Raw genomic sequence first — 18,175 nt, forward strand, 5'->3', positions numbered from 1 at the left:
TCTCCTGACCTCAGGTGCTCGCTGGAGCCCGGAAACCCCTCTGTGGTTCCTACCCCGGCCGGGCCCTGCTTGTCACACGTGCGGCACATCCTGGGCACTGCTGCCGGCACTGGGGACAGGGACCTGCCACCGAACCAGGGACAGGGACCAGTCACCAAACCTGCCCCGGGGACAGGGACCTGCCACCGAACCAGGGACAGGGACCTGCCACCGAACCAGGGACAGGGACCAGTCACCAAACCTGCCCCGGGGACAGGGACCTGCCACCGAACCAGGGACAGGGACCTGCCATCAAACCAGGGACAGGGACCTGCCACCAAACCAGGGACAGGGACCTGCCACCAAACCTGGGACAGGGACCAGTCACCAAACCAGGGACAGGGACCTGCCACCAAACCTGCCCCGGGGACAGGGACCTGCCACCAAACCAGGGACAGGGACCAGTCACCAAACCTGCCCCGGGGACAGGGACCTGCCACCAAACCTGCCCCGGGAACAGGGACCTGCCACCAAACCAGGGACAGGGACCTGCCACCAAGCCAGGGACAGGGACCTGCCACCAAACCTGCCCCGGGAACAGGGACCTGCCACCAAGCCAGGGACAGGGACCTGCCACCAAACCTGCCCCGGGAACAGGGACCTGCCACCAAGCCAGGGACAGGGACCTGCCACCAAACCTGCCCCGGGGACAGGGACCTGCCACCAAGCCAGCCCCTAGTCCAGCACGGTGCTGCCACGTCCTGGCCCAGCCCCACACGTGCCCTGCCAGCCGACAATTCTCCGCTTTCCCAGGGCCGCAGGGATGCAGCGAAAGCGTGACAGGCTCAGCAAAGCTGTGCCCAGCCCCTGCACATCGCCGAGGAGTTGGGGACGCGGAGCACGCAGGTCCTTGGCTTCCCCCTGGGGACAGGGATGTCACCGAGCGCTGCAGTGCCAGCCTGCTCCGTTACTATGGGGACAAGCACCGCGGGGCCGACAGGAATAAATGTATAAAAATCAGCAGCTTCGCCCCGCGGGTGGCACTGGGATCACCAGGGTGCCCGAGCTGCCGTCCCTCCCTGCCCCGGTGCCCTCCCAGCCCTTGTGACACATCCCGGGGCTATCTCGGCCGGATCTGCCAGCTCAGGGCTCACACACAGCTGTGGCTGTGCCGTGCCCGCTGCCCGGAGCATCCCTGGGCAGCCCGAGCTGCGGGCACAGCACGGGGGCACCACACGGGCACTGGGCTGGCATGGCCGGGCACAGCGGGGCCAGGCAGCCTCGGGAGGGGAGCGGAGCGAGTCAGGCATCACTCACTCACTCACTCACTCACTCACTCACTCACTCACTCACTCACTCACTCACTCACTCACTCCTTATTCACCCGGCAGCGCCTGAATTCCCTGTGACCTTTGGACACTCATTTCAGCCACGGAAAAGGTGATGGGCAGCCAGAGGGCAGGGAAAACGGGCGAATGGCCGGGCGGGATGGCAGCGGGTGCTGCCCTGCAGCCGGCACCGGGCTGGGGGTGGCACCACCGCGGAGCCCCCAGCACCGGCGCAGAGCAGCTCCGGGCACACCTGGGCTGGGGGTCCCCGGGGCTGTCCCGCCTGGGGAAGGGCGCTGCTCCCACGGGAAGGGGCCCGAGGAGGGATTGGGAGCGGCTGTGCTGATTGAGGGAGCTCCACGCGGGCCCGGCAGGGAGCAGGGACGGTGACAGCTCTCCCGAGGGCATCGTCTTAGAGAGCGGCCCTTGGGAGGCCCGGTGATTCAAGGGGAAAGCTCCGCAACACTCATTCTGGGAAGTTTCCATTTGAATTGCTGCAAAGAGCAGTTTTTCCATGATAAACAGATTGCTTCAGTTCCCCAGCAGCACTGGGGGGGTCGGTGCCACCCCCTCCCTCCCTGCACGGGGCCCTGAGTCATCCTCCACCCCAGGGCTCAGCCGGGCGGTGTGGCTGGGATGGGCTCTGAGAGGTGCCCCCGCACCTCCCCTGCCACGGGGGAACCCAGCCCCGGCACAACTGGCACCTCTTTGAGGTCAAACGTTCGTCTGAAATGGAGAACCTGAGAAAACCCCTCCCCAGCCCTGTCCTGAGCAGTGTGCAGAGCCAGGACCCCTCTGTGGGGCCGGGCTGCTCGTTCCTGAACAGGACTCCAGCTCTGCAGGGTCAAACACTGGTACAGGCAATGCTGATGGGAACCCTGCCTCCTTTATCCCCACGCCACCAGGAGCTCTGGGTCACAGGGGTGCCCAGCCCCTCACCTTTCCCAGAGCAGCACCCCAGCCCTGGCAACCTTCAGGAGCAAACAGCACTCATCTCCTCCTGGGGCTGACACCAAAACCAGCCCGGGTGCTCCATGTCCCAGCCAGCTCCAAGGCAAACATCTGAGCACAGAGATCAGTGAGAGAGAGGAATCCCACTCCCTGTGCCTCTCTAATCCTGGGGAATAATGCATCCCATGCAGTGCAGCCTAGATGCAGTCCAGCACTCACCAAGGCAGGGACAGACCTCCCACTGACTTCAATGGGAGCAGAGTGAGCTGGGGTTTAATCAGCGTGGTACCAGCAGCAACAGCTCGTCAGCCCTGGCCTTTCTGAATACATTAGAACATGTTGCCTATGCCCATAGGTCACATTTCATCTCAGATCGCACCAATTTCACAATACGTGCACTAATAGCACGAGATAATCATCAGTGACTGCTCCCATTGGGGCTGGAGCTTTACCCTGATCAATAGCTGCAGCCAAAGCCAGCAGCAGGTCCCCAGGCCCTGCCACAGCAGGAGGAGGGCACTGGGAAAAGCCCCCAACACAGCCATAACCTTACTAATGATTCAGTGTCAAGAATAGAAATAAGAGTTAAATCTTCCCTAAGCTGCTCAGCTGCACTCTGGTGGTGTCCACATCCTCAGCAGCAGCACAAGCAGAGCTCCGTGCACACCCCGTGATGTGGATAAGCAATATTTCAGCCCTGAGAGTTTGCATATTCACCAGTCCTTTCAAAGCAGGGGAGAGCTCGGCCTCTTCTCTCTCTCATGGCACAGAGGCGACCGGAGAGGAGGGAGAGCTGCTGCACTTCAGGGGCTGAAGGGAGGATAAAGCTGTGCTCCAGAGAGAAACTAATTATTCCTCTGGTGCAACAGCTCTGGCAGGCACAGACTGTGGGCATCATCCTCGGGCTGAGCTGGTGCTCAGAAAACAACGTGGGAGCCCCTCCTGGGTACGGGAATAAAGAGCAGAGGTCAGAGAGGAGGAAAGTGCAGCACTGGGGGCAAGGCCACGGCTGTAATGGGAAGCCAGCCCTGTCCCATCAGCAATGGCACCCATGGACATGGGCAGGGCTGAGGGTCCATGCAGAGCAAACACCCGCCTGCTCAGCCAGGCCTGCCTCTGTGTGGGTGCAAGGAGCTGGATGCCAGGGGCACCCAGCCCAGGACAGCAGGCACCAGAGCCCAGGCAGCCCCCAGCAGCCCAAGGACAGCAGCAGACACAAGAGGAGCTGGGGGAGCTTCCTTTTATTTCCAGGCACTCCTGTTTCCATCAGCTGTGTGGTATTACCCAGCCTGCTCCATTTGCAGTTTTAACAGGGCACATGTGGTGAAAAACCCTTCCCATGCAGAGCTTTCCTGTTTGGCCATTTCCAAAGGCCCTGGCTGTGATATAACTGTGATATAACATCCACGGGGTGATGTGCCTGGGGCAGAAACACACCTGCGACAAAGACACGTGTCTAAGAAATAAAAAATTCCAAAATAGGTAGAAATATTACCCTCCATTTCTTACACCGGGGAGTGCGGGCACAGGGCACAGGCACCCTGAGCGTGCCCAGCGCTCCCAAGGCAGAGCTGCCGTGCCCAGGGCCGGCAGCGCCCACTGCAATTATCAGCTCTCCTGGCACCGGGAGGCCCCGGGAGAGCTCTCGGGTGCCGTGAACCGCTCGCAGAAGGGCAGTGCGAAAGCTCTGGAACACGAGGGAGCAGCGGCAGCCGCATCTCCCGTCCCCGGCAGCGCGCCAGGGTTACAAAACACGGACAGCCCGTGTCGCATAGCCGGGGTCGGTGTCACCAGCCCCGGGCTACGGTTACACGGGCTGAGCCCAGCAGAGTCATCCTGCCGGCTGCCCTGGGGAGCCCAGCCCGCTCTGCCCCCGCTGCCCGGGCGTTCCCGGCCCTCTCCTCCCACCCCGAGCATCGCACCAAACGTCTAAGGGGAAAAAAGGACTTGCTCAAGACCCGCTGCTTTTTCCACGCTGAAGCAGAAACAGCAATTATCTGGTTCAGTCTGGTGCTGCTGGCCTGGAACATGCCATGACAACGTGTTTCTCGTTTCAAAGCCTCTTTTGTACTAGGACACAGTTCAAGGGATCTTGCAATGCCTGCATTTGTAAACACGCCGCACTTGCAGCTACACGCTCCGCAGATGAAAGCCGGGGCGGAGCAAAAGGGCACTTCTCTCTTCTCTTCTGTTCTCCTCTCCTGTCCCTCGGTGCGTCGGGGCCGGGGCAGCTCCCCCGGCTCAGCCCGGTGCTGAATCAGGCTGGGCAGCCCCGGGGCTGGGCAGCCACGCGTGGTCCCCAAAAGTCACGGCACGTTCAGAAAAACGGAGTCCTGGAAAAGGATGGGGGGGTACGGGGTGGGGGAGAGTCACAGCAAAAAACAAAAGTGCGTCACTGCAGATTATTTTAGGCCCTGGTCCATGCATAATGCAAATAAGCAGCTCCCGGGGTACATGCCTGTAAAAACCATCCAGTCCCACAGCGCCCGGCTACAGGAGCTTTCCAAACAGGTGGTGAAAAGCTAAAATTATGTGTCTGTGTGTCCTCACCGGGGTTAGGAAAGGCCCTGGCTCTCAGGAAGGCTCTCCCTGTGCCTCCACGGGGCTGGTATGAAACAGGACCGAGACATTAAAAAATTCAGGAGCATTTCTTTCCTTTTGAGGCAGTCCTGCTCTCCCACTCAGCAAACCTCACTCAGCGCCTCCACGGCACCCTCTGATCTGCCTGACCCCGCTGCCCCCTCCCAGCCGCTCTTCACGCACACTAACTTTATTCATTTTTAATTTTTTGCCCAAAATCATTGTATCCTCCTTGTCTGACTTCAAGGAGTCGCTCGGGAAGCCCTATTTATGGGTTGAAATGCTGCTGAAAGAGTTATTGCTGTGTTATTCAGCTGTTGTGCCAAGCCTGCATGGGGATCGGGTTTCTGCTGAAAGGGTGCCAGGCACGTCTTTTTCCAGGAACCAGCAGCCGTATTTAGCCTCCGGCTGCACATGAAAGACTGCAGTCGGAAACGTGACATTGTGTCAACATTTGAGGCAGGTCAGAGCTGGGTGAGACCATGAAAACAAGCCCAGGAACTCAGCACACCCCGGCGGGGCGGGCGGCACGGGCTGTCCTGGGCTGGCACCGTGCCGGGGGTCGCCCCTGCATCCATCCTTCCATCCATCCATCCATCCATCCATCCATCCATCCATCCATCCTTCCATCCTTCCATCCATCCATCCTTCCATCCATCCATCCATCCATCCATCATCCATCTATCCATCCATCCATCCATCCATCCATCCATCCATCCATCCATCCTTCCATCCATCCATCCTTCCATCCATCCATCCATCCATCCATCCATCCATCATCCATCCATCCATCCATCCATCCATCCATCCATCCATCCATCCTTCCATCCATCCATCCTTCCATCCATCCATCCATCATCCATCCATCCATCCATCCATCCATCCATCCATCCATCCATCCATCCATCCATCCATCCATCCTCCCGGGCTGGGATGGAGAGCCCAGGGATGCAGCTCTGACAGGGCTGAAGGGGCTGTTCCCCTGCCCCACTGTGCCCCACAGAACTCACCTGTCCTGCTGGCACCAGGCCAGGGGGGCAGGGAAAATTCCCAGCCCATAATAATCTTTGGCTTCCTGAGTAAATGTTCTCTCTTCCACTTTTTCTGCATTTTTTTTTTCTCTGAGATTGAGGATCTGGAATTCCTGCATGTTGTCCCACCACAGGACAATGGGGGCAGAATATGAGGACCAAAGGGGAGTGAGAGCCATGGAAAGGAGCCAGAAATCCAAGGGGTCCCGGGGCTGGAGACACCTCTGCTCTGAGCACCAAATGCTGTCCCCAAATGGGGTTGTCACAGCCAGCCTCAGTAAGATCAATATTTAGCCCTAATTAAAGCAAACATAACATGAACACTGGGACATGTGGAGACCCCAAATACATTAAACCAAGCAGCACTTTTTTCAAATACATTAAACCAAGCAGCACTTTTTTTCAAACACATTAAACCAAGCAGCACTTTTTCCCAGCATTACTTAAGCTAAGGTTTCTTTAGTTGTAACCACAGTCTAACAGAAGCATCAGCCCCTCCATGTGGGGTCCTGGAGATGCTCAGCCCAGACCTGAGCAGTGCTGGCCCAGTTGGACACTAAAACTTCTCCCCACATTTTGTGACTCATCTGCACAATGAAAATCCCAAATTCCCCCTCAGAACTGCCCCTGCCCATCCACACACAGGCAGCACCACTGGGAAACGGAGTCCTCCCACCCATCCCTTCGTTTCACCCCTCTTTGCCTTTGGGGGAGGTTTGGGGCTGTTGTCATTTCATCTGGAGACCAGAAAGCAGCATTGCTGCTGGGAGGGAGCTGTGGTGGGATGAGGACCCTGCCCTCGGGGAACGGAGGCAGCAGCTGCTCCACCACCCACAGTGCCAGCTGGAATTCCCAAATCGGGGACACCTGGGGCATGTGGGGGTGGCAGGGATCACTCCACAAAGGCACGACCTGACCCTGGCACCCCTCAGCCCCAGGGGCTGGTGGGCACCATCCCTGGCAGTGCTTGGGCACCTCAGACACAGGGTGCTGAAGTAAAACCAGTTTGCAGCAAGTCCATTTTCCTCCAGGAACTGGGCAAAGCCTCTGGATTCCCTGCGTGCTCGGGGGTGAGGAGGGGCTGCCTCCTCCCCACAGAGCCTGGGGCCCAGGGGTCAAATGCCAGACACAGGCAGCACAACGTGACATCAGGAGAGAGCAGGAAAGCCAGCCAGGCTCTCCCGGCACCTCCCTCGAGTCTGGAAGGAAAAAAATCCCTGGAGGTGCCAAGGGAGTTAAAATAAATAAATATCCCTGGTGACACGGGTAATGGGACCCGGAGCTCCTTCAGGAACCGACAGCAGAGGAGCTGTGGGGGGAGCAAGGAGAGCCCTGCTCCCTCGTGCACCCCAAAATCCCCACTCCTCCCTGCACCCTGAGATCCCCCATCCCCACTGCACCCCAGGATCCTGCTCCGCCCCGTGCCATCCCCTGCGGAACCAGACCATGCGGAATGACCCTGCTCAAACATTTCAAAGCAAAGGAGGCAAACCCTTATCTTCCACAGGAAAAGAATTATTTTATTAAGCATTTTTAAACAGCTACTTAACATTTACTCAAGATAAAAATATGTACAATATCCCACCTTGAAGGCGGCTCCAAAATATAAACACTGTACCTCTCCCGAGAGAAAAACGGAATATTCTTCTCTTCAAAAAAAAAAAGACAACCCAGAAACAAGAATACATTCATATTTCTCACTTCTTTATGCTCAAGTAGTTATACAAATAATAGACATCTGAAACGTTTTAACTTTTAATATATTTATATAATATATATATATTTATAACAAGATTTTACAAATAAAGGCAATGACTTTATACCAAAAAAACCCAAAAAACCAACAACAAAATAAACGTTAGAACACAATCTGCAATCAAGCATAGTGCATCTCAACAGCTGGTGCAATGGGAGGGCAACATGAGGATCCAGATAGGGGTTCTGCTCACCAGTTCTCAAAACCAGTAAGAAAAAACCACCAAAGAGCACTGCCTTTAGCAGTGCAGTTTGGGGGTTTTAATTAAAAAGAAGCTAAACTGGAGAGGATGTTCCTCTGTGGAGAAAGCCCCTTGCAGCTCACAGGACAAGAGTCACCACCCGGCCCCTCTCCCCTTAACTCGGGACGTGAGCCAGGTGTGCCAGGAGGGCTCCAGCCCTGCCGGGATCGGGCTGCTGGGCAATGCCAGCCTTGCCACTCTCCTAGGGCACTGCCAGGGGCGCGCTCAGCAGGGATGGGCACGGATGGCGCTGCAGCCCCGGCTGAAGCGCTCCCTCCGGCCGGGAAAGCCGCGGTGACTCCCGGGGGAGCGGCAGCGCAGGAGCCGGGGACACCAGCGAGGCGACCCCGGGGACAGCACAGCTCCTCCCGACCCCTCCATCCCGGGACGGCTCCTCCCGACCCCTCCATCCCGGGACGGCTCCTCCAGACCCCTCCATCCTAAGGACGGCTCCTTCCGACCCCTCCATCCCGGGACAGCTCCTCCCGACCCCTCCATCCCGGGACGGCTCCTTCCGACCCCTCCATCCCGGGACAGCTCCTCCAGACCCCTCCAGTCTAAGGACGGCTCTTCCCGACCCGGCATCCCGGGGACAGCTCCTTCTGACCCTGCCATCCCGGGACGGCTCCTCCCGAGCCGGCCCAACGGAGCAGCTCAAGTTACAGGAAGGGCGCAGGTTAATTTATTTATTAGATGTACGCCATGGAAAGCTCCAAGCAGCAGCTACCTTTTATTTTGTAAAAAAATATCTATGTATCAGCAAAGGTGTGGAGAGAAACCCGTCTTGGGTCTGTCTGCCTGATCTGTGTGTGACCAGGCAGTGACCGCTGCCCTGCTCCTCCTGTGCTCACAGTGGCATTGCCACCACTACAGCACAATGACCACTGCCCTGCTCCTCCTGGACTCAAAATGGCATTGCCACCACCACAGTGGCCACTGCCTTGCTCCTCCTGGTAGCATTGCTGCCCCTGCAGTGACCACTGCCCTACTCCTGCTGTGCTCACAGTGGCATTGCCACCACCACACCACAGTGACTGCTGCCCTGCTCCTCCTGGTGGCATTGCCACCACTGCCACCACCTCAGTGGCCACTACCCTGCTCCTCCTGGTGACATTGCTGCCCCTGCAGTGACCACTGCCTTGCTCCTGCTGTGCTCACGGTGGCATTGCCACCATCACCCTGTGGGGTCACTGGGACAGCAGCCCAGCTGAGATAAACCAGCAGGGCCGTTGCCTCCAGAGCCGCTCAGGGAAGTACCGTGGTTTATATTAATCTATTTTGTGTTCACAGACCCTCAAACCAGGCCTGGCCAATGGAATATTTCTTCACAGCTTTGCAATAGAGTCGCAGATGACTGAGTCAACTGTTGCTCTGTAGATGTGGAGAGGGAAGAAGGGAAGGGGCCAAGCACAAAATCCTTCTTTAATCTTTTGGAAGTAGCTGTCAATCGCTAACCTGGGCGCATCCTTCATCCTTCTCCAAGCTACCTGACAAGTCAGAGAAAAAGGGATTTAGCTTCCTACGCACAGTGAACCTCGTCCCCACACCTCAGTCCAGCCAATATATAAAAGTGAAACAGTCTCTCAAACTAAAAAAAAAAAAAAAACAAAAAAAGGAAAAAAAGTAAAACCAGTCACACTGTGCTCAGTCTTTGGTTTCCAAGTTCAAAGGAGGAATCTGCTTCAAAGCTTGAAGCAGAGCCGAGGAGTCGATGGGGGAATGGGCCGGTACAGGAGAAGGGAGTCTCTGGGGCATCAGCAGAGGGGGGGAGATTTTGTCGGGGTTCATGAAGCCCGTCAGAGCTGCGGCAGAGGCCGGCAGGCTGGGGTACAGCACGGGAACCGAGGCCGGGTACCAGCACTTCTCCAGCATGGGCAGGTAGGCGGTGGCGGACGGCGGGATCAGGTAGAAAGGCAGGCACAGGGGAGGCTGGTGAGCGTGGGGGCCCAGGAAGCCGCTGGCAGGGCCCATCATGTCACTGCCAAAAGGGCCCTCGTCCTGCGGCGACTCCAGCCTGCTCCTTTTGGCCGGCGGGTCCTCAGTCTCTTGCTTAATAGAGCTTATTCTCTCCTGGACAGCGTACTTGAGGTCGGTATCCCGTTTGAAATAGGGCTGTTCCGATTTGGAGTCGCTTTTGTCCAGCTCTCCCCCGTACCCGCTGTCCGTGTCCGTGTCGCTGCCGCTCTGCTCCCCGCTGGAGTGAGCGAATGTCCGCTGGATCACGGGCACGCAGTTCTTCCCGTGGCCCTCGCCCGCCGCGCCCAGCGGCGCCGGCTTCTCCTTCAGGTCCAGCATTTTGGGAGGGATGTCCCCGGGCTTGCGGGCCGCCCCGCCCTGCAGCACCTCGCTGGCCATCCGGTGCAGGTGGCTGACCAGCTGCGACGACTTCAGCTCCTTGCCGTTCTCGTGCTTTGCCAGGTATTGCAGCATTTCCTTGGCACACATCTGGAAACCGGATCGAAACATTTCCTGGCTGGAATCGAGGTTTCTCGATGACAGGTCACCTAAGGAAACATTAACAGAAGGAAATTAAAAATTAACAACATGCTAAATAGTTCCATTTCCAGCTCCGAGGCGAGCCGGAGGCAATGTTAGACTTGGGTTACAGCACAGCTAGAGGGGAACACGATGGCCAAGCTGGACTCTATGAACAGAAATCCCCAGATTTCTGCAGAAAAGGACAATTCCATTGGAACATCCACCTGTCCACTTTTACATAATAAGTAAAAGTGCTGCCTGCTCGTTTTTGTTATTTACTGTAAAATCCACTTTCGACAGGTACTGGAGTGCGGAGAGGGGAGTGAGTCAAGCTGTGGCTTCTCCAGGAAAAACCTCGGGGCAGGGAGCTCCAGCCCTGCCGGCAGCTCCGCCAGCCCCAGGGGACGCGGCTGCTCCCGCAGCTCCACTGCACTCCCTGTGGCTGCCGGGGCACGGACCGTGCCTCCAAAAAATTCGGGTTTGCTGTATCCGATTCACGTGAGAGCCACATGTGAAATCAGCAGGAGGAAGTGCATCTGAGGCTGATAAGCTGAAGCACCAGGTCCCCTCTGCCTGCAGAGCACAGGCCAGCTCGGTTATAAAGAAACTCAAAAAGGTGTGTATAGAAAGCAGATTTATATCTATTTCCAGAGAAAACAGCCAAATAAACCAGACTGGGTTATCTAAAGCTCACAAACACAAATGGGGAGAACCAAATTGCTTTGGAGAGAACCTCACAGCAAACCTGGGCTGTAACTAAAACTACTTCAAACCCAGTTTAATTTCAAACAACTCCCAGGGCACTCTGCACTGACCATCTTGAGCAATGCATCTTTTTTGTGAAAGCTCACAAGCAAAGCCTGAGAAAATGACAGCATGAAAGGCCAGGATTCCTGCCTCCTCCCTTTTCGGGAGCAAGGTGTCACAACCGCATTTCACAGGCTCCCCAGGGAAAGCCCATCACACACACACACACAGAGGCTCTCGCCCTGCCGGCTCAGCACTCACCCGCCTGCAAACCGTTCTGCAGAGCGATGATCTTCTGCTGCTGCTGCTCGATGAGATTGGTCAGTGCCTTCACGTGCTTCAAGGTGAGCTCCAGAACCACAGCCTTCTCCAGGTGACCTAGAGTCTGGGAGCACAGGGACAGGTTGGCACCCGCCGCCGGCTCGGCCACGCAGGCAGGAGCTGCCAGCGCCTTCCCGGGAGCCGCGGGAGGACGGGCACGGTGAGACCTGAGCGGGCAGGAGCACCACCGGCAACATTCCGCGGAAATAAGTTAAAAAGCAGGCTGCGGAAAAGGCTCACAGGGAACCCTGTGGGTACTTTCTGACCACCGCATAGCCCCGAGAGACGCGTTTTATTTATCGGTTCTGCTGCCCCTGCTGGCACCGCGACCGGGGAGCCCGGCCGGGGACGGCTCTCGGTGCGGCGGGCAGCTCCCGCAGGGACCCGCAGCTCCCGGGGAACTTTGGGACGCGCTTACAGCCTGCCCGGGCGTGCGGCACCACGGAAAAAAATTAAAATAAAAACCCATCCCAAATCGGCGGTGAAGCGGCAGCAGAGCGCCGGCCGCGGGGAGCCCCGTCCCTCCGCTCGCACCTACCGTCAGCTTGAGGTGCTCGGGCAGCAGGTCCTTCAGCTGCGCGATGCACTCGTTGATCCTGTCGCGCCTCTTCTTCTCGATCAGCCGGTGCGGCAGCTTGTAGGTCTCCTGCGGGGCCGGGGCAGCGGGTCAGCGGGGGGACAGCGCAGCCCAGCCCAGCTCAGCCCGGCCCGGCCCCGCTGCTCCCGTCCCGACCCGAGCGCGCCGGGAGCGGCCGAGCCCCCGGCCAGGGAGCGCTGTCACGGGCGCGCACCGGCCGATTCACCCCGCTAACCCCCATTCGCCCCGTTAACCCCAATTACCCTATCGCCCCTCGCTGTACCCCGTCACCCCCCATTTACCTTGTTGTCCTCGCTCCTCTTTAATCCCCTCCGGGGCTTGTACACCTGGTACATGTGCGCGAAGTCCAGCCTGCACGGGCGAGAGGAGAGCAGCGCGTTACCCCGGTCCCGGAGCCGGCGGGGCCGCTCCCCGGAGCCCCCCGAGCCCCCGAAGCCCCGCTTACCCGGGCAGGTCTCCGCTCTCCAGGGCGGGCAGCTTGCCCAGGCAGCCGGGCGGGGGCTGCGCGCTGGGGATGCGCTCCATGGCGGGGGGCGCGGGCGGGCAGGGGCGCTCAGGGCGGGCAGGGGCTGCGGGCGCTGCCGGTGCCGGTACCGGGGCCGGTGCCGCTGCTGCTCATGCCGCGCCCGCGCCGCGCGGGCTGAGGAGCGGCGGGCGGCCGCGGGCCGGGTTAAATGCGGGCGAGTGGGTGGACGGGAGCGACGTGCGGAGCCCTGTGACCGCCGGCACGTCTGGCGGCCCCGGCGCCCCCGCCCCGCCGTCACATGAGCCTCACGTGGCGGCGGCGCGGGGGGAGGCGGGGCCGCGCCTCCGGGCCCCCCCGCACGTGTGTCCCGGCGCGGCGGGGCCGGGGCTGGCGCCGCGGGGCCGGGCCGGGCCGTACAGTGCCCTGCCGGGCCGTACAGTGCCCTGCCTGCCATACAGTGCCCTGCCGGGCCGTACAGTGCCCTGCCTGCCATACAGTGCCATGCCGGGCCGTACAGTGCCCTGCCGGGCCGTACAGTGCCCTGCCGTGCCATACAGTGCCCTGCCTGCCGTTCAGTGCCCTGCCGGGCCGTACAGTGCCCTGCCGTGCCATACAGTGCCCTGCCGTGCCGTACAGTGCCCTGCCTGCCATACAGTGTCCTGCCTGCCATACAGTGCCCTGCCGGGCCGTACAGTGCCCTGCCTGCCATACAGTGCCCTGCCGGGCCATACAGTGCCCTGCCTGCCATACAGTGCCCTGCCGGGCCGTTCAGTGCCCTGCCTGCCATACAGTGCCCTGCCTGCCATACAGTGCCCTGCCGTGCCGTACAGTGCCCTGCCTGCCATACAGTGCCCTGCCGTGCCATACAGTGCCCTGCCGGGCCGTTCAGTGCCCTGCCGTGCCATACAGTGCCTTGCTATACAGTCGCTTGCTGCGCCATACCATGCCATAAAGTGTCATACCGTGCCGTGCCATACCGTGCCATGCCGTGCCTTGCTGTGCCGTGCCGTGCCATACCATGCCATACAGTGTCATACTGTGCTCTGCCATACCGTGCCATGCTGTGCCCTGCCATACCGTGCGGTACCGCTGCTGAGTCCCGAGATCGGGGAGTGAAAAAAAAAAATCACACCCCCCCCCCAAAGCAGCGCAGGCACAAAGCACGGACTCAGAGAAAGCTGCAGCCACGGAAGTTTGGAAGTGTGGGGGAAAAAATTAAATAAGTGAGAGTTGATAAAATGTGGCTCTGGGGAAGTGCTGGCGCTGCAGGGAACTCTCGGGGTGGTAGGACCCCATCGCTGGGGGTATCCAGGGCTTGGAGTAACTTTCTCCAGTGAAAGGTATCCGTCCCTGCCCATGGCAGGGGGTTGGAATGAGGTGGGCTTTAATGTCCCTTTCAAGCCAAACCATTCTGTGATTCTATGATCAGCAGGAAATTCTCCCCTGTGAGGGTGGGGAGACCGTGGCACAGGTTCCCAGAGAAGATGTGGCTGCCCCTGGATCCCTGGAAGTGTTGCATGGAAAAACCCGGTCAAGTGGAAGGTGTCCCTGTGCATGGCAGGGGTGGAATCATGACAATTTAAGGTCCCCTCCAGCCCAGACCCTCCCATGAGATGCCATGCCCGTGCCAGCCCGTGGACGCCAGCGGTTGCACAACGCTGAGCAATGATAATGGTTTGTGTGTACCTGCCAAGGCAGAGCTCTCCTGAAGGGCCGTGGTCACTTCCCTGCTGAGGGCTGAGCGAGTAGAGACAGGCTCAGCTGATAAAAGGTGCATTTACCGAGATAAGGGAACAGCAGAGCTCCAGCACTGAGCTGCTGCTATTTCCTGCAGAGTCCTGGCTGCTCCACCTCGGGAGGAATCCGAGGGCAGGAGGTGCTACATGAGAGCACAGAGAGGTTTTACATGGGTGGTGGAGACGGGCTGTTTAAGGCTTACCTCCGTCCAAAGGTGTCTGCTGTCACCAGGAAGAATCCCAAGGGAAGCCAGAGCCTCAGAAAGATGCTAGCTATAAATGTGAGGTCTATAAAAGCCCAAAATCCCCTCCAGTGTGAACACACAGCACTGGATCAGTGACATGGGGCTCCCACAAAACAGATGCCTGGCTTGTCCCACTCAGCATGGTCCTCTCAGTGTTTGACATCCAAGCCTGCAAACCTGATGATTATGGCCAAGATTGTGGAATCCCAGAATGGTTTGGGTTGGGAGGGACCTTAAAGACATCTCAATCCACTCCCCTGCCCTGGGCAGGACCCTGAGGGTCTCTGTGTGCCACAGCCCTGGTGCACCATGGAGGAGAGGAGTTGGGGCTGAGCACGGAGCTCAGAGCAGCACAGACCCACAGCTCCGAGCTGTGCCCTCTCGCAGCAGAGCTGCTCCTTCCTGCAGGCACTGAACAGACTGCAATAACCACCAGGAGACGTGGGGGTGATGTGTTTGTCCCCTGCTGCAGCTCAGGGGATCGTATCCAGCCTCAGGAAGGAGTCCTGGAGCAGACGGTTCCTTCTCTCTGTGCCCCCAAGACCAAAGATGTTATTTTCCAAATAAAGGGTGAAAAAAACACAGACAATTTTTCATCTGTCCCATCACTGATCCTTTGTCCAAGGCAAGAGAAATAATTAGAACTTGCTGCATCCTTTTGCTAATGAAAAATGAGGTTTGGGGCCAACCTGCTCTGCATTTAAAGTTCAGGCTCCAAGAGTACGTGGACAGCTTCATGCCCGTGGATTGTCTGACTCCGGCATGCTCCTTCAGATATTCGGTACATTCCTGCAGTGGGTGGTGAGCCACAAATCAGGGTCAGAGGTAATCCCCAATTATTTAGCCCTTTTACTGTTCTCGTGCTTGCCAAACAATTCTCCATATCAGGATTTGCTCATGACCTTAAGGGATGTTGCCAAGGATTTAGGAGTCCCCCTAAAAGGAGGATCCAAATGAAGTTATTGCATTCTTGGGCATCAAGTGAGATTGCTCGAGAGTTGAGTTACATTTTCCTGGGGATCAGCTTTCCTGAGCAAGGACTGATGCAATCATCAATTCGCCTTCTCGCTTGTGTTTGATGAATTATTTCTACATGGAGGGCTCCCTTACACCACACGACTCAGGCAGTAACAAAATGTTTAAAAAGGCTGAATTCCTTGCAGCCATCCGTGGAGCGGCAGCTCTCCTGAGCGCTCCTCCAGCAGGGCTGGGAGTCACAGGACCGTGACAGCTCGTGTCCAAGGGGATTTGCAGTTATTCACAGAGGCACGAGAAGGTGAGAGTCTGGGGGCTGGTTTGGTGGGCTGGGAATCCGAGACTCGGGATCTGCCCCTTCCCCGGGACTGTCCCCTTCCGACCGCAGGGATTTGGGGGAAAACGTTCCAAAAATCCCTGGCACTGCTGTCTGATGGAAGCCTATGTGGGCAGCGCCGGGAGTTAACAGATGGGTTGTGGATTCGAGCTTACGATAAGGTTACTGAGGGTGGTTTTGTTTTAAAATGTCTCTTACTTAATATATCCATGAAGGCCAGGCATGTGCCCGTGGCCTGTAATCAAATCGCTGACTCTCCCTCTCTCCCGTTTCCAGCAATCCCGGCTCGGGTTTCTGGCACCGGAGGTGAAAGCTCAGCCCTGCCGAGGCTGGACGCGCCGGGATGCGCTCGGCCCGAGCCGGCGGCAGGGGCAGCCCGTGCTTTCCGCACCAGGGAGAGCTCCTGCGGGAGCCAGGCTGCCCGTGACAGAGCCGGGGCTCTCTCCTGTGCTCAGCAAACGTGACGGCTCCGCTGCGAGCCCGGCAGCTCCGCAGCTGCTGCTGCTCCCGCCCCCGGCACGGGCGGGAGGCTCGGGCGGGGGACAGCGGCTGCATCCCCATGGGTCTGTGTCCTGCACAATGTGGGCCTCCATCCCCATGGGGTCTGTGTCCTGCACAGTGTGGGCCTCCATCCCCATGGGTCTGTGTCCTGCACAGTGTGGGCCTCCATCCCCATGGGGTCTGTGTCCTGCACAGTGTGGGCAGTGTGGGCCTCCATCCCCATGGGGTCTGTGTCCTGCACAGTGTGGGCCTCCATCCCCACGGGTCTGTGTCCTGCACAGTGTGGGCAGTGTGGGCCTCCATCCCCATGGGGTCTGTGTCCTGCACAGTGTGGGCCTCCATCCCCACGGGTCTGTGTCCTGCACAGCCCTCGTGAGTGTGGGCCTCCATCCCCACGGATCTGTGTCCTGCACAGTGCAGTCAGTGTGGGCCTCCATCCCCGTGGGTCTGTGTCCTGCAGAGTGCTGTCAGTGTGGCATGCAGCCAGCCAGGAGCTCCCAGGAGAGCTGCACATCTCCTTTCCCACCCGCAGTGTCCAAGGCAGGCGTGGGAGAGCTCACACTCCTCAGCCACTGCCGTTCCCAAGGGACACCGTGGGACCTCAGAGCACAGGGTGTGAGAGCACTTTGACACCCACCAGGCTCTGCCTCAGCCTTCTGGGAGTTGCAAAAGCCCGATTTGGTGTGAAGCCGGGCGGTTTCAGCTGTGTGTGACTCTCAATAGCACAGCTGGCCGCGCTCACTGCTGCGGAACCGTCAGGAACCGTCACGAGTCAGAAGTCGAGATTTAATACTGCAAATATGTGCATCCATCGCTGCTTAATTGCATTGGTTTAGGCTGCCATGGGCTCTGGCTGGATAAAGCACTGGGAAAACACAGCAGGAGCTGTTGTCTCTGTGCCCTCCCTCCGGCACGACCCTGGAGCGCTGCCGGGCACGTGAGAGCTGCGGGAACGGGGAATGACACTGGCATCGCTCAGCGAAACTCGCCCGGGGACTATTCAAATGAAAGCCATTCCCCTCTTTGAGCAGAGATGTTTGCCAGCACCCAGTGCAGCAGTGGGAGGAACATGTAGGTGGAAACTATTTGGAAGTGACAGAATTTGTGGACATTAATAAGAGACTTTAGCCCACTTTGATAGTGTGTTTAATAAAACACCAGCTTCCCGGTGACATGCTGCCCTGCCAAGCCCAGCAGCTCACGCTGTTTAACCAGTTCCCCCCCGCTCTTGCACCATCTCGTGAGAAAGAACCCCGGGCGTGCACACCCGGCACACCCCGGGGCTGCACAGCCTCAGCTCTGCCTGCACACGGCCTAACCACGGAATCAGGGACTCATGGAATGGCTGCCTTGGAAAGGACCTTAAAGTTATGCAGCTCCACCCCTGCCCTGGGCAGGGACACCTCCCACCCGACCAGGCTGCTGCCATCCAGCCTGGCCTTGGACGCTTCCAGGGATGGCAGTCCTCAACCCAAGACCATTTCAGAGGTGTCATCCTGGCTGCTGCAGGTGGGGCAGGGGACAGCGAGGGGTGACAGCAGGGTCTGGAGGGGCAGGGAGGATGAGGAATGGCTTCTCCTCCCGCTGCTGGCGTGGTCTGGTGGATGCTCTGCACAATGGGATCTGATCACATCCCTCCTCCTGCCTCACATCAAACAGTGAGTCAGCGCTGGAGCCCCATCAGATGTCTCTGCCTCGGCTTTCAGATCTGGGAAGCAGAGAGGATGGTGCTCTGTGAGTATGCAAAGCAAGGAAAGCAGGGTGCCTTCAGATCTGCCACTTGGAAAATACCACGTTATTTATTTTCCACTGGCACCCACGTACCCCGGCAGGAATCAACACCACTGAGGCTCCCAGGCTGGGGAGATGTTGTTCTTTCGGGGGATGCAGGTAACAACAGCTACG

At 58.5% G+C, this 18,175-nt stretch overlaps 1 protein-coding gene across 1 annotated transcript; it reads right to left on the bottom strand.

The window, feature by feature from the left end:
• Positions 1 to 7,363: 7,363 nt before the first annotated feature.
• BHLHE40 (basic helix-loop-helix family member e40) lies at positions 7,364 to 12,685 on the bottom strand. Its single transcript, XM_059480205.1, has 5 exons — positions 12,456 to 12,685; positions 12,292 to 12,361; positions 11,951 to 12,058; positions 11,353 to 11,476; positions 7,364 to 10,370 (listed from the first exon to the last, which is right to left on the bottom strand). Exons 1-5 carry the CDS (start codon positions 12,533 to 12,535, stop codon positions 9,511 to 9,513), a joined length of 1,242 nt encoding a protein of 413 aa, XP_059336188.1. The 5' UTR covers positions 12,536 to 12,685; the 3' UTR covers positions 7,364 to 9,510.
• Positions 12,686 to 18,175: the final 5,490 nt, after the last annotated feature.

Source organism: Ammospiza nelsoni, chromosome 11, assembly GCF_027579445.1.
Source record: "Ammospiza nelsoni isolate bAmmNel1 chromosome 11, bAmmNel1.pri, whole genome shotgun sequence".
NCBI lineage: Eukaryota > Metazoa > Chordata > Aves > Passeriformes > Passerellidae > Ammospiza > Ammospiza nelsoni.